Source organism: Cricetulus griseus, chromosome 2 (assembly GCF_003668045.3).
Source record: "Cricetulus griseus strain 17A/GY chromosome 2, alternate assembly CriGri-PICRH-1.0, whole genome shotgun sequence".
Lineage (NCBI taxonomy): Eukaryota > Metazoa > Chordata > Mammalia > Rodentia > Cricetidae > Cricetulus > Cricetulus griseus.
Window position 1 is genome coordinate 20,516,788 of NC_048595.1, and position 23,405 is coordinate 20,540,192.

General features: G+C 48.4%; 1 protein-coding gene across 1 annotated transcript; it reads left to right on the top strand.

Moving 5' to 3' along the window:
• The first annotated feature begins 1,078 nt into the window (after window positions 1-1,078).
• Window positions 1,079-23,355, top strand: Smpdl3b (sphingomyelin phosphodiesterase acid like 3B). The gene is given in 10 exon segments (XM_027399529.2): window positions 1,079-1,255; window positions 9,352-9,565; window positions 10,833-10,930; window positions 16,575-16,601; window positions 16,604-16,645; window positions 16,648-16,685; window positions 17,433-17,630; window positions 19,443-19,623; window positions 19,706-19,839; window positions 22,973-23,355. Coding segments are annotated over 10 exon segments (1,371 nt in total). The 5' UTR covers window positions 1,079-1,182; the 3' UTR covers window positions 23,339-23,355.
• The last annotated feature ends 50 nt before the right edge of the window (window positions 23,356-23,405 follow it).

Below are 23,405 nucleotides of genomic sequence, written 5' to 3' on the forward strand. Positions count from 1 at the left end.
TGCCTCAGTACCACCCCCTCCACAGCACACACACACACACACACACACACACACACACACCGTTTTCTCCTTTGTTCATTAAGCTCAAGCCGATGGGGTGTGGAGCTCTGGCTATAGGCTGTGAGGCCACAAAGTTTGTCTTGCTGGAGTAAGGATCTAGGTTTCATCCCAGTACAAACCACAACAGAAACAACAAAACAAAAAGAAGAATAAAAAATAATAAAAAAACCCAAAAGAATAATAAATAAACCACCAAAAAGGCAAAACCCAAACCATCGATAATAACAAGAAAAAAAAAATCAAAACAAAAAACCCAAAGAGGGTTAAGCCTGTGTTTCCTCCTCCCAGAAGCCTCTCATCATCTTCTCCAGACTGAGTCACTCCTTCCTCAGGGTTCTCCTCAGGTTACCTCACTCACTCATCATCTATCTCCCTGTTTCAGGTTCAGGAGACAACACCATCTCCCTGCTGCCCAGTTTCTGGTAGTTCCTAGCTCCTGGTATGATCAATAAAGAACTCTAAATGTTGTTTGTAATAAAGTCAGACTTGCTTCCAAGCCATCAAGTAGCCCAGGATGACCTTGATCTGCTAATCCTCCTACCTCCACACCAAGAATTAGGAGGTTATAGGTGAGCACTACCAATTTTGGTTTAAGTTTAGGTTCTTGTATTCACGTATCTCCAGCTAGCATTTAAGGTCCTTTGGTGGTCAAAGCCAGCCAATGAATTCATTCATGCTTTTGTTCTGCAAGGAGAAGACAATGAGTCAGAGAGGATGGTGCTTGCCAGGTGTTTTCTGAAGATAGAGGAGACTGGCTGAACTGAAACACCTTCAATCCTACTAGACAATTTTTAAAGCAAATTGCAAATGCGTATTATTTTGCTCCCAGTACTTCTGTATTTCTCTCTAAAAGTTGGGGACTCTAATAGCATCTTGCAACATAGATGTGGTTTCCACAGAAACTTACAAGCCCTCCCTCCAGTGCTGACTGGAACATCTCTCCTCCAATCAAGTTCACGCCCTGCTGGGCAAACTAGGAAAAGCAAGAGCAGCCAGCCGCCAGGGATAACTTGGAACACAGGTAACTTCCTGACGGGAAGTTCTGCTCAGACTCGTGGCTGGCCACAAGTTGGTGGGAGCCTGCCGCGCAGACACACCTGGAGGGGCTGCGGCAGCAGGCGAATGACCCTGAAGATGACGATGCTCCGGTGGCTGATACTACTGGCCCCCTGGGGAGTGGCAGGGGCTGAACTAGGTAGGGCTGCGGGGAAAACCTGCACCGTCTTTGTTTCGTACCAAGAATTGGGGTGGGGTCTGGGCTGCTGGGAATGGCTCATAGAACAAGGCCGAAAATGGTAAAGCGGCTTAGCGATTAAAGTGGAGAGTTTAGACAGTCATCAAGGCCATTTATTGTGTGGTGTAGCTCAGTTGGAAGATAGAGTTCAAGGGCAGCCAGGGTTCCATAAAACACTGTTTCAAAAAGAAAAGAAAAGGAAAAAAAAGAGAGAGAGAGAGAAGAAAAGGAAAGAAAAGAAAAATAGGCTCTTCGAGCCTGAGGACTTTAAATAGAAGCAGGGGCAGGTCGCTGACTTTGCCAGTGGGAGTGCTGACTTGGCACAGGGACTTGGCACAGGGAGCCAGCCACTGAGAGGAAGCAGGTGGCTGGAAAGATTTGTGAACTCAATCAGAACACGTCTGGTCGAAGGCTCAGGTGGAGCTTTGTGGTACAGTGATTGTCTGAATGCACAAGGCAGTGTGTTCCATCCCTGGGACTCGAACAAACAAACGAAACCATTGGCCAAGGGCTGGGGAGATGGCTCAGACGGCAAAGGTGTTTGCCACCAAGCCTGACAAACACACATGGTGGGAGGAGAGAACCTATTCCCAAAAGTTGTCTAATGACCTCCACACAAGTGTAGTGGTGTGTGCCTGCCCAATAGATAAACGTAAATAAAAATACAATATAAGAACAAAAACATTAGTGGAAAGCTGATCTTTGAACCCTGGGTGAATGTAGCAACCAGGAAGGTGGCAGAAAAGGAAATTCAGGTCTTCGAGGAATAAACATCCCCTCCGCTGGGAAGAAACAGCAGCCAGGGAGAAAAGTCCAGCATGAGCAAGAAAAATGCTTACACCTAGTATACCAGAGTGACTTTGAAGGCTTTTTCTTTTTGTTTTTTTTGGTTTTTTGTTTTGTTGTTTTGTTTTTGAGACATGGTCTCACTGTGCATTCCTGGCTGGCCTGGAACTTGTTATGTAGATCAGCCTGGCTTTGTACTCAAGGCAGTCCACCCCTGCCTCTGTCTCATTTATTTGTTTGTTTTTCTAGACAGGATTTCTCTGTGTAACAGCTCTAGCTGTCCTGGAACTCTCTCTGTAGACCAGGCTGGCTTTGAACTCACAGAGATCCACCTGCCTCTGTCTCCCGAGTGCCGGGATTAAAGGCGTGCACCACCACACCAGCTAAAAGTTCCACATCTTGAGTTACAACTCAGAGAAGGCGCAGGCTTAACAGGGAAGACTTGTGTGTGCCAGGTACCCTAGTGGAGGCTAGAAGAGGGCATTGGATAACCTGATACTAGAATTAAAGACAGTTGTGAGCTACCTTATTGATGCTGGGAATTGAACCAGGGTCCTCTCTGAGAGCAGCCAGTGCTCTTAACCACTGAGCCATCTCTCTAGCCTCTGCATGCATGTTTTGTGTGTGGGTGTGGGTGTAGGTGGGTGCCTGTTTTTTTTTTTTGGGGGGGGGGCATAATACTTTCACAACAACTAGCTTGTGAAATGTTTTCCTCCCCATTTTACACAGAAAAACAAGGTTACATAGCTAGTGAGTCCAGACATGAACCCAGGCTGTCCAGCTATGTTCTGTTTACAATGGGCAGATCTGCAGAAATAGTCCACTAATGAAAAGAGCAGGTAGGTAGACGTAACAGCTGCTGAGCATTTCAGTGGCCTAGACTTGGAAAACTCTTTAAGATTTATTTGAATAAAATAAAAGTCTTGATTTAAAAAAAAAATATGATATATATTCCTACACACACACACACACACACACACACACACACACAAGCAGGTCATACGACAACCTGGAGGAATCAGTTCTCTCCTTCCACCATGTGGGTCCCAGGGACCAAACTCAGGTTGTCAGGCTTGGTGGCAGTGACTTTCCTGCCATCTTGCTGTAAAGAGTATGCAACCTCAGGAAGCTGCCTCACTGTGTTGCCCAGGCTTGCCTTGAACTCCTGACCTCAACTGATCTTTCTGACCATCTCCTGAGTAGTTGGAGCCACTGGCACACACCACCACATCTGGCCTCACTGCATTTGGGTAGTCCCAAATAGTGTAGGTGCTGTTACTACCACATTCATTTAACAAGAGGCTGGGGGAGGGGAACGGGGGGGGGGAACTCGGGCATCGGGCAGCGCCTGTCTGATCCCACAATCAGGACAGAAGTCGCTGTAAGATGCCTGCCCTTCCTCACTTTTCCTAAAATGTGCATTGACTCTTTTTGTTTTTTTGTTTTTTGAGACAGAGTTTCTCTGTATAGCTTTGGAGCCTGTCCTGTGATCTCTGTGAGTTCAAGGCCAGTCTTTGTCTACAGAGTTCCAGGACAGCAAGAGCTACATAGTAAGAACCCATCTGGTGTGTGTGGGGGATACATGTATTTATTTATTTTGGATGTGTGTGAGTGTGCACAGTCAAACTTGTGTCAGCGTGCACGTGTGAAGGTCGGAGGACAACCTGCAAAGTCAATTCTCTCCTTCTACCATGTGCATCCCTAGGACTGAACTCAGGTGTCCAGGGTTGGCAGCAAGCGTCTACCTGCTGGGACATGAAGCACTCTAGATTATTGCTGAGTGTCAATGCCAAAGGACTGAAGTTGGGCCAAGGGCACTTTGTGGTTTGGGTTAAACATGACAGACAGATCCTGGAATCAGAGAAGAGCTAGGATTGAAATGGGATCTCAGAGAACTTAGTCAAAGCTGTCATCTTACATTACAGGAAACTGGTCCTCTTCTCAAAGAGGAAACGGGAGAGAGGGGAGGGGCGGGGAAGGCCCAGCTCCAGAGGCGGTGTGGCTCAGGGAATGGGTCCTGAGACTGGTCTCTTAACCCCCACTCCCACCTCTACTCCTGGCTGAACTTCTCAGGAGAGAACTTTCACCTGCACCCCTCCCTTCTCTCTGGGCATTCTCAGTCTTGCTTTACCAGGGAGGAAACCGAGGCTCAGCAAGGGTCGTTCCTGGTCCAAGTCACCAGCGTCTGTGTGGATGAGACTGGCTTTATAAACAAGGTTCCCAGCCCCATTCCAGATGTCATTAATCCCCTTTGAAAAAAAAAAAAAAAAAAAACCCTGCTTCAAGCTGGAAAACCAGAGTCCTGAGTCCCTATGATCCTGCCTTTGAGAAACCTATGTGGCCACGAGCCTCTTTCATGACCTTAAAGTGGGGTGATAGCAGAGGGGAGGTTAAATGCAGTTAAGGGGCTGAGAGGTGGCTCTGTGTTAAGAGCACTTGCTGCTCTTGCAGAAGACCTGGGCTTAGCAGCCATATGGCACCTCACAACCACTAACTGCAGTTCCAGGGGATTCCACTCCCTCTTCTGGTCTCAGTGGGTTCCTGCATGCATGTAGTATAAATAAAATCACACAAACACACAGGAATAAAAGAATAAAGTGTAAACTAAAAAATTTTAAATGTGATAGTTAAGGGAGGCCATGCTTGTGCATGGCAAAGTGCTAGAAAAGCTTAAGGGAATCATGAAGATGGCTCAGAGGGTAAAGGCACTTGCTCCCAAGCCTGACGACCTAAGGTTGAGTCTGGGCCTCACATGCTGATTAGGAGAGATCTGATTTCTGCAAGTTGTCCTGTGGCCTCGCCATACCCTGTCATGTACGTGTGTGCACCTGTACACACACACACACACACACACACACACACACACACACACACCCCTAAATAAGGGGCGGATGAGATGACTCTGGGTTAAAAGGCACTTGCCTCAGAGCCTGAGGACCAGAGTTTAATTCCTGGGATCTACATGGTGGAAGGAGACAATTGAAAGCTGACCTTTGACCTCCACCCATGCACTGTGGCAATGGCACACATATAACACACAATCATGTACAAAATAAATAATATAATTAAAGTAATTTTATAAAAGAATTAAGCCATTAAACTGGGCTTGTTAGTGCACCTTATGTAATCCCAACACTTTCGTGCTCAGGCAAGGGGATCAAGATGGTGATGATAGCCAGGTGTGGGGGCATACGACTTATTCCCAGCCCTGAGGAGGCAGAGGCAGGCAGATTTCTGTGAATTTGAGGCCAGCTTGGTCTACAGAGTGAGTTGCAGAACAGCTAGGGCTACATAATGAGATCCTGTCTACAAATAAACAAACATATCTCAATTTATGGCTTTGATGAATTTTAAAATATTGTCTTTGAGTTGGGTGGGTGGTGGGGCACACGTTTAATCCCAGTACTAGGGAGGCAGAGGCAAGTAGATCTCTGTGAGTTCGAGACCAGCCTAGTCTACAAGAGCTAGTTCCAAACTGTGGGGGATCGAATATCCCTGTTATGGAATATTCTGGGACCCAGGCCCTGGCTGACATAAACAGCATTGGCGCCAGAGAACTCCGAGTCACCATTGTATTGTTAGTTAACATCAGGCTGTAACTGTTTACAGTGGCCAAAAGGTGATATGCCTCCTAATTTGCATCTCTGTAGCTTAAGCCTTGAGTAGGCCCATACTTGGGCTCAAGACTCTGCCTGCTTGACCAAGAACTATTTAGACAACAGAATCATTTGATGTTAGCGATATACATTGTGAAAGATGCTTCCTGATGTTACCCCTGCCCTTAGAGGACTATTTAAATGGACCTCTCCTTAAACTGGGGCCGCTCGGAGTCAGCTGGGAGCCCTCCTGAGATGATATGGTGTTTCCTGTCTCATCACTAGCGTCTCTAGGCCACACACCTCCACTCAGAAAGGGACCCGGGACTGTACGGCTGGCTCCGTCCACAGTCCTGAAGACATTGGTCTGGAACACCAAACCCTGTCTCGAACCACCCCCCAATATTGTCTTTGAAATGAAATTTTAATTTTGATAGAATAGCTTCTTTTTATAATTTATTTATTTTTATTTTATGTGCATTGGTGTCTTGACTGCATGTCTGCGTAAATGTCAGATCTTGAAATTACAGACTGTTGTGAGCTGCCATGGGGGTGCTAGGAATTGAATCCAGGTCCTCTGGAAGAACAGTCAGGGCTCTTAACCTCTGAGCCATCTCTCCAGCCCCCGACAAACTTTCTTTTTAACCCCCCTCCCAAGACAGGGTTTCCCAGTGTAGCCTTGGCTGTCCTGGAACTTTCTTTGTAGACCAGACTGGCGTCAAACTCACAGAGATCCACCTGCCTCTGCCTTCTGAATGCTGGGATTAAAAGCATGCACCACCACTACCCAGTGGTTCTAAACTTTCAAAGAGAATACTGGATGGCCTGTTGGGTCCATAGGCCCAACCACGGTAAGACAAGGTTAGTCTTGACTTTGTCCTTCAAATATCCCACCTAGCCCTGCATTGTTACATGCTGAGGACAGTCCTCAGGAGACAAGGTGGGGGGGGGGTCAGGACAAGATGTGGCCATTCCTACCTTCTTTCCATCTCCTTTCTGCAGTGAGAGGAAGACTTGAGACGCCCTCAAGGACCAAATATGGAGTAACTGACGCTTCCCACTGCTGCATACTGATGCTATGTTAGCCCATCTCACCACACGCCGTCTTCACATACCTAGGAGTTGCTGAACAGAGACAGGCCAGAGTAAAGATGCCCTTGTCTATGCAGCAAGTGAACAGTAAAGCTAGAATTCCTACCGAGGTTTCTGCCCTCAACTACTCACTAAACTTGACACCATGTTTTCTCATATTCATAATAATTAACGCTGGGCGGTGGTGGTGCACACCTTTAATCCTAGCACTCAGGAGGCAGAGGAAGGTAGATCTCCATGAGTTTGAGGCCAGCCTGGCCTACAGAGTGAGTTCCAGAACAGCCAGGGCTACACAGAGAAACCCTGTCTCGATACTCAGCCATGCACCCCCCCCCCCAAAGAATCCTTACTTCAGCCACTGTGTGTGACACACACCTGCTGTATTGGCTACTTGGAAGGCTGAATAGGAGGGACACCTGAACTCAAAAGAGTTTGAGGTCATTCTGAGATGCATAACGGAGCTTTCTCAAAACAAGGCAGCAGGGCTAGGGTGTGGCTTAGTAATAGAGCACTTGCCTAGTTTGCACCAGGCCCTGAATTTGATTCACAGCAACCAAAACACACACACCACACCCTACTCAGAAATGCCAGGGAGGCTGAGTGCAGTTTCATTTTTACTAGAAACTGACAACTGGCCTACCCTTGCCCCAGCCAGTGCTTTCTGGAGTGAAGAAATTCTCACTGTGGCCAGCATCAGAGAAACCAAGTAGCTGGTATTTGTGGTTAATTGAGAAAGCTCCTCCTTGAGCCAGGGCAATAATAGCTTCTGCCTGGGTCTTCCAAGGATACCAGACAGAAGTTCAGCTTGCTGCATTAGGCTGGGGAGCTTTGCCTAAAACATGGCCACATGCATGAGCTAGCAGATGCTTAGGTGCTTGGAAAGCCCACTAGCTTGTCCACCTGTTGGTTAGAATGGGGTGCTTAATTCCTTAACTCTGGCTTAGGGTTTTGTTTCTGCAGGAATAATTTCAAGTTTATTAGGGGTTGAAATCTGTGTGGAAAGGTTAAATCTCTTCTTCCAGTATAAACGAAGACTCCATTTGGGTAAGCCAATCAAAATGCAGACACACATACTGTCAGTCAAGACACCCATTTAAAATAGGTACCGGGTTTCTCCAGACAGCAATCACATCTCCTTAGAGTCTGAGCCATCAGACCCCTGCCATTGGCCACAGAGTCTCCAGCCTGTTGGCCTCTGAACCTTTGGTTCCTTACCAGAAAAATGGAGAGTAATCCAAACTTTCCAGGACTGTAGGCAGGGCGACAGTAAAGTCCGTGGGAGGAGGAAGGATTTTCTTAATCAGTCATTTACACCTTAATGTAAGCAAGTTTCAGGTCCTTCTCCAAATCAGCTACAGGTCAAGAGAGGTAGGCAAGCTCTCAAGAGCCCCTGGGAGGAAATGAGAGTTGGGGCCTGTTTTGCTGTCACATTCATGTCCTGGTCCCACCCCAGGCCGAGCATCCTGTGGGGAAGGATGTTAACTGTTGATTCTGAGTTTGAGGAAGTGGAGGCGGACGTGACAGCTTGATGGAAGGTGAGGTAATCCCGTGGCTTCTCTTTCCTCTCAGCCCGAAACACAGGGTTGAGGGCAGAGGCTGGACCTGCTTTCAGTATGCTGTCTTTGAGAGCTGGGCGTGGCAGTGTGCACCTGCAGTCCAGCGCTTGGGAGGCTGACACAGGATGAGCTTGGGTTCAAAGCCAGTCCTGTCTTCCAAAAAGAGAAACTGGGCCAGGTGGTAGTGGCGCACGCCTTTAATCCCAGCACTGGGGAGGCAGTGACAGGCAGATCTCTGTGAGTTTGAGGCCAGCCTGGTCTACAGAGCGAAAGGCTCTATAGTGACAAGCTCCAAAGCTACAGAGAAACCCGTCTCGAAAGAGAGATGGAGACGGAGACAGAGACAGAGACTGGTCATGGCAGCTCCATGCTCCACCTCACCTGCTTCTTGTATTTCCTTTCTCTGTATTACACCTGTTTCCCATGGTTTGGGGCAACATCCAGGCAACCACTTCAACAAACACACTGCCTCACAAAGTGTGCCGATGCCCCAAATCCACATCACGGTGTTCACACCCATTCGAGGAGATCCAGCCCGGCTGGCCCTTTCCTCCTCCGCTCTGATCCTCTCTCATTTCCACATTACTCCCAGGGTTTGCAAGCTCTCCCCCGGGCCAGATTTTCTGCTCATGTCTCAGGGTACACCAGGGTCTGGATCTAGTGATAGACTCGCTGAGTGACTAGGCTTGCCCAAGGCCACACAGCTCTGAGGTGGATCCAGAGCCTGCTTGTTTAACCTGTGCACTCTCCTCACCTTCACCGCCACCGGCTCAGCGCCTTGAGGGTCACATGGCCCCATCCCTCATGCAGCTGCTGTGGGTACAGGGATAGGCAAAGATAAGAACCTCACCAAAAGGTCATAGGCTGGGTACAGAGTGAGCCTGTTCTCTGCTCTGGGCCAAGTGGGGCTCTGGAACTCTTTCTTGAAACCTGGTGTCCAGAGGAGCATGCTTTTTACCTCAGGGCGTCTTCCTCATCCAGCCTGGGGGAAGACAGCAGCATTGAGGGAGGTTCTCTTTTTCCACAGGAAGGTTCTGGCACATATCTGACTTGCACCTGGATCCCAACTACACCGTATCCAAAGACCCCCTCCAGGTGTGCCCATCAGCTGGCTCCCAGCCTGTGCCAAATGCTGGCCCCTGGGGTGACTACCTCTGTGACTCTCCTTGGGCCCTGGTCAACTCTTCCATCTATGCCATGAAGGAGATTGAGCCGAAGCCAGACTTCATTTTTTGGACAGGGTAAGAGCAGTCATACGTCACATGTGAGCCGGGTCAGTTACCTCCTCTGTCCCTTTTAATCCTCATCTCAGCAGAACATCCAGGATTTAGAGAACTTAATAAATCAGCCTGTCACATGTTCAGTCCTGGGGCAGACACTGGGAACTGAGATGGCAGAGCAGGGGTTGGCCTTCAAAGGGCTTTCGGCCTAGTAGAGGATACTGCCAGGAGAGAGGGCCACCTACACAGGGTAGCTGACCCCACAGGGCAGAATGGAAAAGGACTTCCTACAGGAAGTGGTGACCCAGGAAACCAGTGAGGATGGCTGCAGGGGCTCCCTCTGCCAGTCTCAGTGGCCACTTACAGCAAGTGGGATGAAATCCATAATGTTCTCGACTGACCTCACCCCCGTGATGTGAGGTGACCACCCAGAGACCCTGTGCAGGGGGAGAGGGAAAGGCTATGCCCTTAAGGAATATGGCAGTATCCCAGGAGGGTCTAGACAATCCTCTGTTTCTGGGGCCCAGAAATCAATAGATTCCTACCAGGAGTAAAGGGCTCTGATACCTCTGAGGAGTGGCCCTTAAAAACTGTAACACTCGGGTCTGGAGAGATGGCTTGCGGTTAAGAGCACTGGTGCCCTTCCAGAGGTCCCAGGTTTGATTCCCAGCACCTACATGGCAGCTCACGACTGTCTGTATAACTTTAGTCCCACGGAATCTGACACCCTCATACCAATGCATATGATTAAAATAAATTAATAAATTATTAAAAACTGTAATACTCTGAAATACACAGTCCCTCTAGGAGGGGCACTGGGAAATCCACAGCCCTTCCTATGGTGCAGCATTTTTCTAGAAACCTCCAGGGGCTTGCAGAGCTGAATGACATCAGATGGGATGATTTCTAGGGTTCTTTATAGCTCTTTAGTTATAAAACAAATCTCTGAGAAAGCTGCAGTTTCTTGGAAATGAGATGTTTTTGTTTTTATGAGTGTGTGTGACTATGACTAGGTACCCATTATTATCTTTTCTACATATGAGCTAATAGGTGCTCAGGCAGACTAACAAAGAACCCAGGGCTTCACAGCAGTCATTTTAAATGGCAGAGCCTGGGTTGTTTGTTTGTTTGTTTGTTTGTTTTTGTAATTCTGTCTGATTGCATTCCAGCTTGTCTTTCCTTGGTCATGTGGACATGCGGGGGTTGGGGTGCATAGCTACAGCATTCTTCTCCCTGCTGTCCCCTTCAGCTTCTCATGCCTGTCCCAACTGTACCTGGTGTTTTACAGAGATGACACACCACACATCCCCAATGAGAAGCTAGGGGAGGCAGCTGTGCTGGCCATTGTGGAACGCCTGACCAACCTCATCAGGGAGGTCTTTCCAGGTAGGACTCAGTGTCTGATCGTCAGTGTTCCCTGACCCCCCATCTCGTCTGGCATGGGCCACAGCAGCAGTAGGAGAGCTGGAGTAGACCTTCATTGACAATGGTGGCTGCTCTCCAGGCTTCAGGTGCTGAACAGCAACCATTTCTCACCTTTTGAACAGTCTCCTTAGTTCACTGTGCTGTGGGAATCCAGGTGACCACCAAAATCATTGCTGGCCATTCGGCCATCTTACACACTTCTGTGTCTAATGCCAGACTCACACCTGCCAGTGTCTACAGTTACATACAGGCATCCCTGGGCAAGCTCACTCAGGCTCACACATAGCCTTTGTATCCTGCCCTGATGCTGGCATTGGCATCTGCTGTCTGCAGACCATCTGGCTGTCCGGCCTCTGGGAGATGCGGCTTTCCAGCCAAAGTGCTCTTGCTCAGTGCTTCTTAAGCCTTTCAAGCCAGGCAGAGTGGTCAAGGAGTGGGGGTGAGTGAGCAATCTGGAGGGACATGGCAGGGAAAAGAGGGTCTGTGTGTTCCACCTATTGGCCCTGGAAGGCGGTTTTTGTTTTTGTTTTTGTTTTTTTTCATGCACAAGGACAGATTTTTATTCCCAGAACCAACATCTCTAACAGGTATAAGAAAATACACTTTTGAATACACACATGAGGTATTTAATGTTTCTTATATTATCTTCTACTGAGCAGTTTAACACTAACATTCCTCAATTATGTTGAGAAAACTGCACATATTGGGAGTATATCATCTACACTTGTACCCAAGCAGCAGATAAATAAGGATCATGAATTCAAATGCATCCCTCATCATTACTGACACCTGAGCCAGGCTGCTTAATAAACATGAAAATCTGAATGGTATTTGTGAAAATATGGAAAATGTAACCAGGAACAGCAAACCACCACACTTAATTAATGCACTTGAAGAGAGGATAAATCTAAAAGTGATATACTATCATTTAAAATCACAGCGCAAGTATTACAGCTATGGAGAGAAAGGTAGCCCTACTGTCATAAGTCAATCGGTACCTTCATCTGTGAAGGGAAGATGGCCTCCATACCTGCAGCTCTGAAGAGAAACATATCATGACTTTTGGGATGTCATGTTATTACAGAATCTTTGGATACCAAGGACTCTGAAGAAAAATCTACCCTGAGTGTCCAATGTCAGGCTACACATGCTGCCATGAAGGGAAGGTATCCTGGAGTCACACAGATGTGAGGAAAAAGGTATTCTGACTGTCAGGAGGTCAGGCTATACATGAAGTTGTGTTCTCTGTGCAGGGTGTAGCACTCCGGCTCCTTTCTCAGAGAGAACCATTACAACTGAGCTAGACTTTACTACCAGAAGTGTCCATTGCTTCTCTTCTCTTCTCCACTAGGGAGTTTCCAAGCAATGATAACCATTTCTATTTACCTCCAGCCCAAATTGTCACTTCTCTTCTTCACTCAACTATGGGGGAAACTGATCCAGAAATGTAACAGTCTGGCTACAGCACCAGTGAAAAGATTTCTCTCCTACTCTGCTCCCCTAAGAGAATATCCTAGCAGAGGTGTACGTTGATCCACTCCACTAGGGAGTTTTACATTTACTCTGTCAAAAAGAAGATCTTTACTGAAACTGATGGATGAGATATATTTGAGTGGGAGGAATCCAGGAAATTCGCTGCCACTACCATTGAGGAAAATGCTAGATTCCAAATGAAGAAGCACAGTGTTTATATATGCTGGAAGATGGTTTTTAATGGACCATGCAAAACAGGCCCTGAGGCTGAATCAGGCCCCCAGGCTGCCTTCTGGAACCTGAGAAAGCTGCCTACCAGTGTCTACTGCATCTCCTGCTCCTTCCAAAGGTCATATTCATGGCCCTCCAGGGTCCACATATGGAATCATGATAAATGAACAACAGCTGTACAGACCAAGCGCTGAGTACCAGGAACTGCTCTAAGAATTTGGCAGGCTTTAGCATATTCATTGTCATGACAACCACAGATAGGAGCTGCTTCCAGCTTAGTTTTGCTAATGAGGAATGTGAGTCTTGGCATCAAGTCAACTGGTCAAGGTCATGTGGCAAGTGTGGTGCTCTAGGCCCCCATCTGAGCACTGCTCTTGTTCCCATAGTCTCCTCCCTTGACATAAACCAATGTTTGCAGAGACACCTGGCTGTGTCCTGCTTCTCTAACCCAACCCTGCATGTTCCACAAAGATAGGCTTGTACGTCTTTTGGCAGAGGTTGCTACTTAGGGTCCAAATGGTCTATTGGCCCCACTCCTAGCTGTAGGTATTATTACCCCCAATGCAGTTAAGGACTGATACCTAATGTCACTTTCTAGTGAGGGATTCAGACTCATACGTAGTCCTGAACCTCTTTCCTCTGGTCCATGAGGGACTTCTATAGCAAAAGTGAAATAAATAATGGCTAAGAAAGCAGTTTACTGGGGCTGGGTGGATGGCGAGGTGGTAAAATACTTGTCTCCAGGCATGAAGACCTGAATCTGTTCAGATCCCCTACACAGACATTAAAGCTGGGGTCAACAGTACACATCTGTAAACCCAGCATTTGGGAGACAGAGACAGACAGATCTTGGGGACTTGCCGGCTAGCCATTCTAGCCAAGATGACAAGTGAGGAAATTCAAAAATAAGGTAGTGACTGGGAAGACTGTCAACCTCAGGCTTCCAATCACACCCACATGGGTGAGTGCACCCCCACACATGTATGTGTATACAAACGGCACATACACAACACCAAAACAAAACCAGAAAACACTTTATTGACCATGACTTAACATGTGTAAAAATTATAGATTTTGTAGTCGGTGTCACATTTATTACAACTGCTAATAAATGCCACTGCCTGTAAAGTGAATCATTTTATATATGGCCATGATTTTTAAAAAAGTGCTGCTTGATAAAGAATGACAAGGTGCTTTCTCACAGCCATGGTAGAAGACACACCTCATTTTGAGAGATGTTAAAATGAGACCATACTGGAAGATATGAGAGAGACTTAAAACACGGGCCAAGAGGAACAGGCCTCATTCTGGAGATGTGAGCTGCATCACATAGAGTTCAAAGGATTCACTCAAGAAGAGCAAGGGGCCAGCAGTGTGGCTCAGTGGTAGCGTGCCTACCTGCTGCGCATAGGCCTCGGGTCGGATCCTCTGCCTGCTGGGGAAGGCAGGGCTGACCTGGGGAGTTTGCTTCTATTGTCTGATTGCATTTGGGTTTCCTACCTTCCCTTTGCACAGTGGGCTTGACTCTCTAGTGTGGAAGAGAGGCTGAGAACAGGTGTACAAGGCAAGACAAGGAAAACAGCAACAAGTCAGGCCTCAAATTTTACTCCCCATAAGCTAGGTGATGTCACCCAGCATCTGTTTTCTTCCTGTGTAAAGGTAGAAATTGCAATGCCTGTCCCTGGGGTTGTTTGAGGATGAAATAAGATAGGCTAGTTATGCCAGGCGTTGGTGGCGCACGCCTTTAATCCCAGCACTTGGGAGGCAGAGGCAGGTGGATCTCTGTGAGTTCGAGACCAGCCTGGTCTACAAGAGCTAGTTCCAGGACAGCTCCAAAGCCACAGAGAAACTCTGTCTCAAAAAAAACCAAAAAAAAAAAAAAAAAAAAAAGTCTAGTTATTCATATAGCCAATCAATGAGTGTTTACTGAGGAAAGTGGGAACATCTGACGACTATAACAATCGGTTGCCTTTAGGCAGCCTTTGCTCAGGTGGACCTGGCCCACCGTAGCTGTGAACAGTGTAAATGATTCTTCCCTTTCTCATCAGCACTTGCCAGGGACTTATATTTTCTCTCAGATGGGTCCACCTTCTCCTTCTGAGGTACTGGGACCGAACCTAGGGCCTCTTGCTTTCTAGGCAAGGCAGGTGCTCTAGCCCGTTTTGAGACCAGGTCTCATTAAGTTCAACAGGTTGGCCTTGAACTCATCTGAAGCCCCACAGGACTTGAATTTGTGGTCGTCTCCATTCACCTTTCTGAGTAGCTGGAACTATAAGCTTCTGCCACCAGGCTCAGCTTAAATGGGGTCTTTTTTGAGACAGGGCCTCACCATATAACTCTGGTTGTCCTGGAACTCATTAGAACAGGCTGACCTTGAACTCAACAGAGATCCGCCTGCCTCTGCCTCCCTAGTGTTGGGACTAAACGTGTACATCACCATGCCTGGCTTTTTCCAAGAATATTTGTTGTTGTTGTGTTGTGCCCAAATTCTGAAACCCCAAAATTACCAATGGACCCATTTCAATGCAAAAGTAAAGAGTCTTTTTATTATTGTTTAATGAGCTAATCCCATTAGCTTAGGCCCTTCATCATTCATCGCATTGGATGCTTGGAGAAGGACCCCCAAGAAGCCACGAGGCAGGGAATATATTGGGTGGCATAAGGAGAGTATCTAGGGGTCTGCAACAGTCCCAGGACTGGTGCTCTTCCGGGATTGGGCAGCCCGTCCTTTGTTGATTGGTCAACTGGTTGTTTTGATCTGTGGGCCCTCTCAGGGCTCTACTGTGAAGCACATCCAGAGCGGAAAGCACAGCCCCGCCAGCTGACTTCTGATTGGTTCCCTGCCACAAGGAGGGTATCTGACCTCCTAGTGACTAGGACAGGAGGGGCAAGGTCAGGCGAGCACATGTTAGCCTGTCATGGCTGCCAAAGCAGGGGGCTGGGCCCTTCAGTTATTCTTGTTAAATATTTATTAAGCACCTACTGCATGCCAGACATAGAGACTAAATGAAAGCGGAAATGAGCTTGAGGTGGGGAACTGGTCTGTACTAGCACTCAAGTGGAGGCAACGGATCCAAGGTTCAAGATTGGCCAGGGCTTCACAGTGAGACTGTGTCTGGGAAAAAACGAAACAAACAAAACCCACCATTCCTACCACAATTAACATTTTAAAAAGTGAGCATGAGGCTGTCTATAAGGAGGCAGCCTTCTGGGCTCCCCTAAACATCTTAATCTCATTCACAGGCCACCTGAAGGAGGGATTTCCCCACCCCCACTCCTAGCCTTTGTTACCCCTCCTACAACAGGCAGCCCTCACATGCCTAATTATTTGCTATCTTCTGCACCACAAGACTTTGGGCCTGAGAGCCTGGTGCCCAGCTCCATGCTGGCGTATGGCAGGTGTGCAGTAGAGTATTGGTTGATTTATGTGAATCAGGGAAAAGTGTAAGAGTTCTTGAGGTGGGGCTGGAGAGATGGCTCAGAGGTTAAGAGCACTGACTGTTCTTCCAGAGGTCCTGAGTTCAATTCCCAGCAACCACATGGTGGCTCACAACCATCTGTTATGAGATCTGGTGCCCTCTTCTGGTGTGCAGATATACGTGGAAATAGAATGTTGTCTACATAATAAATAAATAAAAAATCTAAAAAAAAAAAAAAAAAAAAGAGTTAGAGGTGAGCCAGACCTCCTCCAGAAGCAAGATGATGAAATTGACAGAACAAAGTGGCTGACGTAAGGAATCGCTCCTCGTTACCCGCTGTGGTGCACAATGCTCTACGCGCGGTTTTCTCTATCTGTTTTTCCCCTTTCTGTGTATCTCTTCCCTTTTGGCTTGAGGGCCAGTGGCTGCTGAGGGCTGGCTGGCCGCTCTGAATGTTTTTAAATTTCTGCTTTTGCTCTCAGATACTAAAGTCTATGCCGCTCTAAATCATTTTTTCACCCTAAAAACCAGTTCCCAGAGAGAGCAAGGCATCTCATCAGGTGGCGGACTGGAGACCCTGGCTTGCAACGGGTGTTCAAAGAAGGGTCGGTGCTTGTTACCACAGGCACAATGGTATGCAGCAGATTCTTGTGTTTTTCACAGCCCTGAGCAGAGGAAAAAAAGAGAGGTCACACTTTGCTAAGGGAATTGAGAGATCTGGGACAGATTCAGGCCTAGCCTAACTTAGGGCAGCAAAGATAAAGCAGAGTGCGGGCTATCAACCCTGCTGGACTCCTACTACTAGCTAGCTCTCTGGGAACTTTCAAGCCTTGAACCTGGGTAGCTACAGGCCTGTGGGCTGACTGGTTCCTTCTCTGGCCGGGCTGTTCTGTCCCCACAATAGTAGGGATGCCATCTCCAGTGTGACCACCAAATGTGTCTCTGAGCATTGACAGATGTTCCTTGGGGGCCACATCTCTCAGTTGCAAATGTCTGGTGTTGATGCACAGCCAGCCCAAATTTCTCTGACCCTGCTTTCTTCTCTTTTGCTGGAACTCCTCATTGGTCAAATAGACAGCGGAGTGGAAGATGGGCAGCGGAGTGTCTGGATGGAGACTCCGAATCATTGTTAGTCCATTATCCAGTTGAGGACTACTGAGAGAGCAGAGAGGGATGGAGTGACTTTGCCAAGTCGTAGCTAATGAGTGATAGAGCCAGGATTAGAACTCAGCTCCAGAACCTTTGCTCTTACCCCTAGATGCCTCGCCTATGGGAAGGGAAGGGCGCAAGGGAAAGAAGTCAGAAAGTGAGATGCAGGGTGGCGCAGGCGCCTACCTCAGGCTATCCCTGGCTGTGACATTCTAGGTGCCTTCTATTCTGAGAAGTTGCCGGGTAACAGCAGTACAGGGCGAGTTGTGGTCCTCAACACCAATCTGTACTACAGCAGCAATGAGCAGACAGCTGGCATGGCTGACCCTGGCCAGCAATTCCAGTGGCTGGAAGATGTGTTGAGCAACGCATCCCGGGATGGAGAGATGGTAAGCGCTCCTGCTTCTTCCTGTGCCCCTGGGTTACTCCCTGAAATAAGTTTTCCTCCAGGCATAGACTTACACACCCACGGGGGACGCTCACCCAGAGGGTTCTGTATCAGCCTTGCCCAGAGGAGGTTTCTTCCAGTCACAGCAGCCTTGTGAGTTGAGGACCTGAATTCCACTGCATGTGAAGACACTTAAGGCCTCAAGGAGCTTTGATGGTCTCATCACACAGTAAGCGATGGAGCTAAGCCTAGAACCCTAGTCTCCTTGCTCCAGCTTCAGAAGTCTTTCCATCGCTGCCACACCCACAGCAGTAGTGCACACTGTGTACCCAAGGGTGTTAGGTGTGTCCATCTGGTCTGCTGAGCCAGCAGCTACTCCAAGACAGGCACAGTGACTCAAGTCTGAGTTGATACATTGCCCGTCACATCCTTGGAGGACTTCGTGGCTGCTGTTGATGAGAGCTTATCATGCCAACAGCAAGCATATGGCTTTGTGCTTTAGACTGGACCCCTTATTTAATTTTGTAGCAACTCTATGTCTTAGTCAGGGGCCAGGGTTTCTTTTGCTGCTACGGAACACCATGACCAAAAAAAAAAAAAAGCAAGTGGGGAGGAAAGGGTTTGTTTTTGTTATACTTCCACATCACTGAAGAAGTCAGGACAGGAGCTCAAGCAGGGCAGGATCCTGGAGGCAGGAGGTGGTGCAGAGGCCATGGAGGATGCTGCTTACTGGCTTGCTTAACCTGCTTTCTGTTTTTTTTTTTTTTTTGGTTTTTTGAGACAGGGTTTCTCTGTGGCTTTGGAGGTTGTCCTGAAACTAGCTCTTGTAGACCAGGCTGGTCTTGAACTCACAGAGACCCGCCTGCCTCTGCCTCCCAAGTGCTGGGATTAAAGGCATGTGCCACCAACGCCCGGCGTAACTTGCTTTCTTATAGAACCCAGGACCACCAGCTCCAGGGATGACACCACCCACCGTGGGCTGGGCTCTCCCCATTGATCACTAAATGAGAAAATGCCTTACAGCTGCATCTCGTGGTGACATTTCCTCAGCTGAGGGCAGGGGCTCCTTCCTCTCTGATGGCTCTATAGCTGTGTCTAGATGACACACAGAACAAGCCAGTACACTCCCCCAGGTGAATACTCTCCCAGTGATAAACTTGAAGCTCAGGGAGACGACATTTGGCTGGTGGCCAAGCTGCAGTCATATTCCTTATCCTTTTAAGACACTTCTCACTCTGTAGCCCAGGCTGGCCTTGAACTCCCAGAGATCCACCTGTCTCTTCCTCCAAGTACCGTGACTAAAGGTGTGCACCACCACCCTTGATAAGCACATGCTTTTTTTTTTTTTAAGATTTTATTTATTATGCATGCAATCTTTTGCCTGCATGCCAGCAGAGGGCAGCTGGCACCAGATCTCATTACAGATGGTTGTGAGCCACTATGTGGTTGCTGGGAATTGAACTCAGGTCCTCTGGAAGAACAGTCAGTGCTCTTAACCACTGAGCCTTCTCTCCAGCCCAGCGCATGCTCTTAATTCTGCCTTCGTTCTACGTTTTTGAAATGGTGCCAAGGGGAACTTAAAACACAGATGCACACGACCATGTAGTGTTCTCACACAGCCGTGGAGGATCAGTCCCAGCTCTGAGAAGAGAAGAGCACCCTTTGAGGGATCAGGAAGGGTTTGTGGAAGTTATGTTCAGAGAGAGGAGATGCACTTGAGCCGGTCCACCTGCCCTTGAGGACATGGGCAGGTTTTGGGAGGCGGTAAAGGGGGCTGGAGAGAGCGTCTCCAATCCCAGTGCCTTTCTCGCAGGTGTACATTATTGGCCACGTGCCCCCCGGGTTCTTCGAGAAGACACAGGACAAGGCCTGGTTCCGAGAGAGCTTCAACGAGGAGTACTTGAAGGTGGTCCAGAGGCACCATCGTGTTATAGCTGGGCAGTTCTTTGGGCACCACCATACTGACAGCTTCCGAATGTTCTATGACAATACAGGTACTCCATCTTGAGGGAACTGCCTGCCTGCAACTTTCCTCTTCCCATAGTCCCTTTCAGCCTGTTGTCTTTTCCCCTAAAGGTGCCCCCATAAGCGTCATGTTCCTCGTACCGGGGGTCACCCCATGGAAGACCACATTACCAGGAGTGGTCAATGGAGCCAACAATCCAGGCATCCGTGTTTTCGAGTACGATCGAGTCACACTGAACCTGCAGGTTAGGAGCGTGGGTCTGCTGGGGCCAGGGGTGGGACCCTATCTATCCCTAGCCCTCAGCTAACCCACTTGCCACTCAGCACTGAGCTTTGGTACGGAATATTGGTTAGAATCTTAGAGCCACCTACCCCCTGGTCAGGTCAGTTCTTTCCCAGGTCTTTCTTTGTTCTGGATTGCTGTCACTGCTCCTTACCTGCTGCCACACCCAGGAGGGGTTGATCTTCCTAAAATACTCACTGCCTGTCTGCTGCTTACAAACCTTAAGATTAAATTGCCTCTCCTTAGGCTGGTATGGAAGACTCCCGACAGGCTGAGCTCAAGCCCATTGCCCCTTCCCATATACCAACTAGGACCCAGCCCCTAACGTCGTGAACACTTCCTCACCACCTAAGATATACTGGTATTGTTGAAATGACAAAGAAAGGCTACTTCATTCATTCATCAGAATGTCCTACGCACCTCCACGTGCCAGGCCCTGTTCAAAGCTCGGGAGATGCAGACACAAACAACAGAGTAACTGCTCTCCTTTGCCAAAATCCCTACAGGAGGACGACAGTAAAGAAACAAATACAATTAAACATGGGAGGCAGAAAAGGGAGGGTGGTAGCTCGGCGTGCTGGCACAGCACGGTAATCCCAGGCACTTGGGAGGCTGAGGCACAGGCCTGAAATTTAAAGCCAGCCCATACTACATAGTGAGTTCAAGACAAGACAATAACATAGCAAGAACACCCTGTCTCAAAAGGTGGGTGGGAGCGTGGCTACAGCTCAGAGGCAAAGTGCTTGTTTAACATGGAGGAGACACTGGGTTTGATTTCCGACACTGAAGAAAGAAAGGGTGGGTGGGAGGGAGGGAGGGAGCTGGGAGGGATTTTTGAGTGTGTGGGCTGTGTTACATAGATGGGACAAGGGAAGTGTCAAGAGAAGGAGGCAGTTGAGTTCTGTGTAAACTGAGTGAGCCAGCTAGGTTTGTAAAGAAGGTAGAGGGAACAGCCGGGCAAATGTCCTGGGGTGGGAAGGGGTTTGGTGGTGTAGGGAAAGAGTACGGAGAGAGGTGACCCCAGAGAGCACAAGGGAAAGTGGAAAGCACCGGCCAGATCAAAGTCATGGGGAGAACTCTGGACTCAGAGAGCTGGGGACAGAAGTGTGAGCTGTTCTGATTCACAGTTTCACATAATCACCGTGTCTGCTGTGGTCAAGGCAGCACAGGCACAGTAAGGAAGTAAAAACACCAGCTGCCAGAAGGTGATGGCCAGCCCAGGCTGCTGGAAAGTATCTGATCCTACAGGCGTTTCAGAGGCCGAGGAGCCAGGGTTTGCTGACAGATGCTTGACGCAAGCATCTTTCTTCTTCTTTTTATAATGGTTATTTATTTATGTGCATTGGTGTTTAAGTGTGCATGTGTGTCTATGAGGGTGTCAGATCACCTAGAACTGGAGTTACAGACAGTTGTGAGCTGCTGTGTGGGTACTGGGAATTGAACCCCTGTCCTCTGGAAGAGCAGCCTGTGCTCTTAATGGCTGAGCCCTGATACATTTCTGCCTCAGTCTCTTCCTGAGTGCTTCGATTACAGCTGTGAGCCATGGTGCAGGCTAGGTCTGAAGGTGTGTGTGTGTGTGTGTGTGTGTGTGTGTATGTGTGTACATGTGAGCACAAAGATACAAACTCAGTTCCTCATAGTTGTGAAGAAAGTGCCCTTGGGAATTGGAGGGATGGCTCAGTGCTTTTGTAGAACACTTAGGTTTGGTTCCCAGCACCCACATCAGCCAGCTCACAACTACCTCAGCTCCAGTTCCAGAGATTCTGACACCTTCCTCTGGCCTCCGTGGATACCTGTGGATATGCATATACTCTACCTCACAAAATTAAAAATAAGATAAAATTAAAAAAAAAAAGTACTCTTAAGCACTAAGCCTGGTCTACAAGAACTAGTTCCAGGGTATCCTCCAAAGCCACAGAGAAACCCTGTCTTAAAAAACAAACAAACAAACAAAGCACTAAACCATCTCCCCTGCTCAGGTCTGAAGATTAAAAAGAAATATGTGTGTGTGTGTGTGTGTGTGTGTGTGTGTGTGTGTGTGTGTGTGTAAGACCTGCCAAAGTTGGTTCTTGCTTTCCCCCATGTGAATTCTGAGGATCCATTTTACTGGTCCTAGGCCTGAGGACTTTTAAGAGCATGTCCTGTTGTCTGCATGGCCACTTCATCGCTCCCTCTGTACAGTGGCAGTCACAGCACAGAGGGAATCCATAAGGCCACACGCTCACCGCAGCTCCTCTTACTTGTCTGTGGTAATCAGTGTGTTCCGGTTCTGAAGGCACCAAGTCCTACAGAGTCTTGTTTGATTGTGAAACCCCTATCAGTTGCAGTGCTATAACCTCTGTCAGCCAGCCATAGTCCCCCACCCCTCCATCCCTACCCCTTACACACACACACACACACACACACACACACACACACACACACACACTGCTGTCATGATTACTCCCCTCTGTTCTGTAAAGATTTACTGAGCATCAGCGCTTCTGTGAGGAGCCTGTGCCTGCCAGTTTGGTGGGACAGGAAACAGATGTAGTGAGGTAAGCAGTCTGGGTTCTAATCCCACCCCTTCCACCGAATGCTTGCTTATGCTGAGAAGGTCAAGCTACTTTAACACTGTGATCCCAACACCAGCATCATGGTTTCAGAGTGTTTTACTCCATCCTGGTGGTGAAGGCATATGGCTGCTAGTATCAGGGACTCCTCGTTGCCATTGAGCAGGAAGCAGAGATGGGTCCAGAGCCAGCTCCAAAGGCCTATTTCTGTCAGCTAGAATCCACTTCCTAAAAACTCTATAGCCATTCAAAATAGTGCTACCAGCGGGGGAACAAATATTCAAAACAAACAGGCACCTGTGGGGTACACTTCCTACTCAAGTCATAACCTCTTTAGGCCTCTGTGTCTTCATCGGGAGAATGGGGGTATAGGTGCAGCTACCTCATCAGAACCAAGCACGGGCTGTCTGCCAGGCATACCTGCCTGGGTCCTCAGCAATGAATCAGCTGTCATGATTGCTCTGGAGAGCCTGGGGACAGGCTGGGTTGTGGGTAGGACCAAACAACTATTGATTCCATGCATGCCCCATATCTCTAATCCAGGACATGGTGACCTACTTCTTGAACCTGAGTCAGGCAAATGCACAAGGGACCCCGCACTGGGAGCTGGAGTACCGCCTGACAGAGGCCTACCAGGTGCAGGATGCAGGCACCAGCTCCATGCACAAGGCACTGACCCGCATCGCCAGTGACCAGCACACGCTGCAACGTTATTATGTCTATAACTCAGTCAGCTATGACCATTCAGCCTGCGGGGACATCTGCCGCACTGAGCATGTGTGTGCCATGCAGCAGGTGGCATTCCGCCCTTATGCTACCTGCTTGCATGGCCTTGGCTCTAGGCTGCTGCCTGGTTTCCTGCTCATGCTGACTGTGCTGCCAAGCCTAACAGTATTGGTGGTGTTATGACTGTAGGCACCGCCAACCTACCCTCTTACTGGGTTCAGCTTTCTCCCGGTAAAATTGGGCAGTGTCA